The following is a 6,000-nucleotide window of genomic DNA, read 5'->3' on the forward strand; positions in this document are numbered from 1 at the left end:
CAATACAAACTGCACATTGACAACTCTAAAATATATCCGAGTTACATTTCTATAGTAGTGTCCCTGTGGCGGAGAGTCTGAGTCTGAGACGGCGTACTGGGATACAGGAACTGTGGTATAGGGACTGGGACAAATGTACTGGAATAGAGGAACTGTGTTATGGTGACTAGACATACTGAGACACAGAACCTATATAGGGACTAGGACAGAGAGACTGAGAGACAGACTGGGGTGGATGGGCTGTTGAATAGGGACTAGGACAGACAGGCTAAGACACATGGAATGGGACAGATTGACTGGGATATAGGAAGTGAGACAGACAGACTGGGACAGATGGACATGCAAACAGACAAACTGGATATTAAACAATCCCACAGAAGACTGAGACATCTTACTGACTTGTCCATTAGAGAAGACACAGGGGACGAGTCTTACCTTGGTGAGGCATGGTGATTGTCTCATTGGGGTTACTCGACCCCACGTTATAGATGACCACGGCGGAGGCGTTGAGACTGGCTGCGTGGCGGATTTTCTCTCGGTAAGTGCAGTTGCCTTTGGCTATGAGCGCGATCCAGGGCCCGTGTGCAGCCTGCGGTGAGGGGAACCTGGTGCTGGAGTCGCAGCCCAGCCGGTCGTGACCGGGTAGCGGGATGAACACCGGGCCCCGGGCCTCTCTTTTGGGCGATTGCTCACCATAGCGGCCGCTCTCTGATTTCTCCGTCTTCGGCTCGGAGGTGGCCGGGTCCTGGTAGCTGATGTTCACGAACGCGGTGTACCACTCCTCCTTCTCGGCCACGGTAAAGTCCAGACACAGCAAGTGCACGAAGCAGAAAGACAGCAGCCAGGTGGAGAGCGCAAGACTCCGGCACGCTTTACTCACTGACATGGGCATGGTTACTGTCGCGCTTGGGCTTCCCAGGATCTCCCCTGGACCTCCACTGGATCTCCACTGGATCTTCTCTAGATCTACCCAGGTTCTTCTCCTGGTCTCCACTTGGATCTCTTTTGGAACTTCCCCGGATCTCGCCTGGATCACCCCCAAACAGGGTTCCAACACATCCAGACACAGAGCCCTAACTCGCGCGGCCGCCGCACTATTGTTGTGACTGGACTACAGATAGTTGTTGCCAGATATTGCAAAATCCATGCATGCGCAATCACCTACACTAACACGTCAACGCCGCCGCCATTGCAGTAAGGGCAACAACTGGGTCCTCTGAACCTTCAACTCGGCTCATTAGAGCTCATCAGTATAACTAAACACAATAACGTGCATATTAAAACTACTATCAGTATATATATAGAAAGAATAAAAACTTCATTGATTTTCATGATTATTTTATATCTTAATATGATCTCTTCTGTCCATGCACATTTCCTGCACTTGTTTTGACTTGTGTGTTTTTCTATGCATCAATAAATAAAGCTCACACTGATACTGCATTATGGTGAGCTGAGTTGCATTTTCATTTTATATATATGTAATGAATAAATCATATAATATGTATACAAGTAATATAATATGCATTTTATGTACATTCAGGGCCGGTTCTAGAAATTTGAAGGCCATAGGCAAAATTTATATTTGACCCCCCTTTTCCCTCCACCTTTCGAAATTAATTAAACATACTTGAAACACTTATGAATTCTAAACCTTTTATCTATATAAAACCTGTTATCAGAACTTTTAAATACTTTTAGGAGTAAATTAATTATGTCTATATATATTAATTATATTAATATTAATTAACTATATTAATAAGGTCAACAGTAAAAAAAAAAATAAATGGTATGAAGGTCAACTGAACCAGCTTCTTCTTCTTCTTCTTCTTCTTCTTCTTCTTCTTTTCTTCTTCGTCTTCGTCTTCTTCTTCTTTTCTTCTTCTTCTTTTCTTCTTCGTCTTCTTCTTCTTCTTTTCTTCTTCTTCTTCTTCTTCTTCTTCTTCTTTTTCTTCTTTTTCTTCTTTCTTGGCAATGACATGTCATTAGCTAGGCTACACTGTAAAATAATCATTTTCTTTGATAAATTTTTTTATTATTATTATTACTTTTAAATGCTAACTTTAGTAGGTTTGAGATTATAATTTTATAATAAATAACTCACATAGACACACTGACTAAATCACCCAGGATCAATTTATTAATTGATGCTCGATAAAATGTAATTTGTATCGAGCATCTGCGATTGCTGTTTTTATTGAAAATCTTGTACTTCGTCTTTAGTATTTTTAAAGTCGTCAAGGCTTAACAGGCTGCTGATGCGAATCAGCAGAATAAAGCCCCGTTTATTTTGGTAATACTTTATAATCAAAAACACATGATGACAGCTCACATAGCTGCATCACAAGCTGTTCCTACCATTTGAACTCACATTAAACAGTGATATTAACTGGTTCCACTTGGGGTCAGTTACAGTTATTTATAATCAATGAATAAAGAACCTTGTCTTATGCTGCTCGTCTGGATTGGTGAACTAGTGTATAGGTTTGTTAAGGTTATAGAGGCCACCCATTCAATTTTTACCGCTGCATCATCGAGAGCATCCTCACCAACTCCATCACTGTATGGTATGGAGGCTCCTTTGTTTGTGAATGTGAAGCCATGCAAAGGGTGGCCAAAACTGCCTGACGCATCACTGGCACCCAAGTACCTGCCTGCCATCCATCCATCCATCCATCCATCCATCTAGCTAGCTAACGACCGAGGCTCTAGGCAATTGCCTGCTTTGCTTATAGCTAGCGCTGGCCATGTGCACATCCCTATGATATACACACACATACGCACACACATACGCGCACACACACACACACACACACACACACACACACACACACACACACACACACACACAGACACATACTGTGGAAAATTATTATTATTATTATTATTATTATTATTTTAAAGTGTCTTAAAATATTTAATCATTAATCGAATTACTGCATGTATTATGAAATTTTAACTCAACTCACCATAATGCAGAATTGTTGCAAGTTAATTTTTCAGTGCATAAAAAAATATTGTGATTAAAACAAGTGCAAAGAAATTGTCATTAACAATAGTCAGAAGTGATTCTTTTTTTCAGAAACAAACACACTGCAAAAAAATAGATTTTTAAAAAGTTTGTATTCATTTTGTGCAGCTTTTTGACCAGATGATCCACTCTATTTCTATTTACATGTTGGACAATTGTTAAAAAAAAACATTTCACTACATTTCGTAGTCGGTATGAATGTCTATGTAACAAATAAAATTTCATTTCATTTACTTTGCTGCTATAAATGCATGTTATTGGACACGGGCTTGCTTCTTTTGATGAGCTTTATTTCTGATCACTCACAAACAGTTACAGGAGGATAAAAACTGTTTGGTTTAAGTAAAAGAAAAAAAAAACAATTTATGGTGAAAGTTAAAAAGAAAAAAACAGTTTTATAGTGAAAGCAAAAGTGCAATATGTTGATATGGCGATGTCACTTGCAATATGGGAGAAATAACTGATCTCTGTAGCAAAGTAAATATATAAAAAAACAATTAAATATAAAGAAAGTTTCAGCTTGTTTTCCCAAGCTACATAATGCCTGGCCGAAGACCTTTCCAATATGGCGGACGCTCTGAGCCGAGAAAGTCTGCTAATGCATAAAGATTACAATCGGATGAGGGATTTTGTAAAAACATGGCAACCTCTCCAGTAACAAATCGCGTGCCCGCGTCTATCATTAGAGTGGAAACTTCGTGTAAATACTTCAGTATATATATTTTTATATTTTTATTATTTCAGTAAATCAATTACACTTTCTTAAACCCTGATAAACATGGAATATTTTTTTTATTTGCTGTTGGTAGCTGGAGAATGTCCTTAATTCGGATCAAATTCAGTTTATACATAAATAATACATGCAACAAATTATAATTTTTGTTTACTTTTTTATTTTATTTATTATTATTATTATTATTATTATTTATTATTATTATTATTCAATTAATATTATCAGTGTTTTGTTTCAGACAATATTTTGCAACTTGCATAATCCGGAACTGATATTAGGAGCATAAATTTGTAATAGGGAGCAGTATCGAGAGCGGGCCAGAACATCAGCTGCTTGCGGAACTTCCGGTTTTATCTCGCCTGCCTTGCTGAACGTGATTTAATGAGGTGTTTCTTACAGATAATACTTTGAAAATGATGATGATGATTATTATTATTATTATTATTATTATTATTATTATTATTATTATTATTATTATTGTCAATAAGTGTTTCGTGTAAAAGCATTTTTGCTACTTGCTCTTCCCGGAACTTATTTTACGAGCTTTAGTTTTTTTTTGTAGGGAGCGATATCGGGGACGGACGTGTAGGTCAACTTCCGATTTGATCTCGTCAGTCGTGCGGGGAGTCATTTCAAGTGTGGTATGTTTGTGACAGTCAATCATTTGAAGTTTATTATTATTATTATTATGATTGTATTTTTACTGTATAAATCTCGGCTGGTCCACTCTCCAGAATCTCAGTGCTTTATGTATGTATGTATGTATGTATGTATATATATATATATATATATATATATATATATATATATATATATATATAGTGTGAGTGTGAGTGTGAGTGTGTGTGTGTGTGTGTGTGTATATGTATATATATATACACACACACACACACACACACACACACACACACACACACACGTGCTGATACTAACTCATCTGTTGCTGTACGCATTGTTTTACCAGATCATCATATCCATCTGATGGAAGACTAGAGGAACGATGAGCTTTATCCTCTAAATCTGCATTAAACTACACCGCACACGTGCAGGAATCACCACTGCAGCTCCACTGTCCAGTTTACTAGTTAACCTGTAATAACCTGAGAGGTAAAATTCATCATGACAAACTCTGATGTTAACAAATTCACAGTGAACGATTGAAACTGCTTCATCAGCTTGAAGATTCGACAGAATGGGAAAAAAGAAAAAAAAAAGAAAAGGCTGACAGTAAAATGATAGTAAAATGATAGTAATTGTAACATTTACAGTTATAAAAAAAAATATCCAGAAAAATATAAAAGAAAAAAAAAATGAAATAAACTACAAAAAAGATTTCGCAATCAAAAACCCTAAAAAAAAAAAAAACATATATATATATATATATATATATATAATATTTATTTATTTATATTTATTTATTTATATATAAAAATTTAGTTTTTTTATTCTTAAGAATAAATACATTTATATGTATATATTCCGGGAATTTATTTATTCTTAAGAATAAAAAAACAACAAATAAAATATAAATAAAATAATATATAAATACATTTATAATAAAAATAAATTAGATAGATAGATTTTTAAAAAAATTTATTTTCTTATTCTTCATTTTTATTTTTTTTATATTCTTTTATTTACACATTCCTCCAAGTTAGCTAGTCTATACAACCCCTAACACACACACACACACACAATAATATCTTTCCCATGTGCAATAATATTCTGTAACAAACTGAAACATGACTGCACCATCGTGGGCAGTGTGCTGTTTATTTATTTATTTTCTGCACTACTATTTATCTCTAACCCTGAAACAGATTGCTTGCATGCTCAGCCATTAAGGCAGATTTTTATAAGTGTACTTAAAGGTTTTTCAGGCTCTTATGTTCTCTCTATCTGCAGTTGCGTTGTTGAGCACCGCTATTTGCGTCCAGGATGCCGAAGAAGAAAACAGGAGCTCGCAAGAAGGCTGAAAGCCGCAAAGAGCGCGAGAAACAGAATCGAGCCAACCGAGAGCACGTTGATGTCGCGAAGCATCCGTGCAACTTTTCTATGGTGCGGTCCAATAATCACGTGATTTAATATAGTAATTATGTATTAAATTAATACTTTCTTCTTTTTTTTTGTCGTTTACAGGATTGTGATAAGTGTCTGAGGTGAGTTTCAGCATGAGACTGAGCATTTTTAAATTATTCTTTATTATTTGTGCGTTTTATGAATGTGAACCTGTGCC

At 36.1% G+C, this 6,000-nt stretch overlaps 3 protein-coding genes across 5 annotated transcripts in view; 1 reads left to right on the forward strand and 2 right to left on the reverse strand.

Moving 5' to 3' along the window:
• Positions 1 to 1,283, reverse strand: part of rnf150a (ring finger protein 150a) — a 36,384-nt gene extending 35,101 nt beyond the window's left edge. The window contains exon 1 of the mRNA XM_083538778.1: positions 436 to 1,283. Within this exon, the coding sequence (XP_083394904.1) occupies positions 436 to 892 (457 nt within the window). The 5' untranslated portion in view covers positions 893 to 1,283. The remainder of the gene's footprint in view (positions 1 to 435) is intronic.
• Positions 1 to 6,000, reverse strand: part of inpp4b (inositol polyphosphate-4-phosphatase type II B) — a 765,675-nt gene that overhangs the window by 486,049 nt on the left and 273,626 nt on the right. The window lies entirely within an intron of this gene.
• Positions 4,020 to 6,000, forward strand: part of znf330 (zinc finger protein 330) — a 13,785-nt gene continuing 11,804 nt past the window's right edge. Inside the window, exons 1-5 of one of the 2 annotated variants that reach the window (XM_083538824.1) lie at positions 4,020 to 4,150; positions 4,327 to 4,405; positions 4,729 to 4,871; positions 5,670 to 5,822; positions 5,904 to 5,923. In XM_083538824.1, the coding sequence (XP_083394950.1) occupies positions 5,703 to 5,822; positions 5,904 to 5,923 (140 nt within the window). In that variant the 5' untranslated portion in view covers positions 4,020 to 4,150; positions 4,327 to 4,405; positions 4,729 to 4,871; positions 5,670 to 5,702. The remainder of the gene's footprint in view (positions 4,151 to 4,326; positions 4,406 to 4,728; positions 4,872 to 5,669; positions 5,823 to 5,903; positions 5,924 to 6,000) is intronic. The other variant, XM_083538825.1, reaches the window with a different exon arrangement.

The sequence above is a fragment of the Silurus aristotelis genome (assembly GCF_946808225.1).
Source record: "Silurus aristotelis genome assembly, chromosome: 4".
NCBI lineage: Eukaryota > Metazoa > Chordata > Actinopteri > Siluriformes > Siluridae > Silurus > Silurus aristotelis.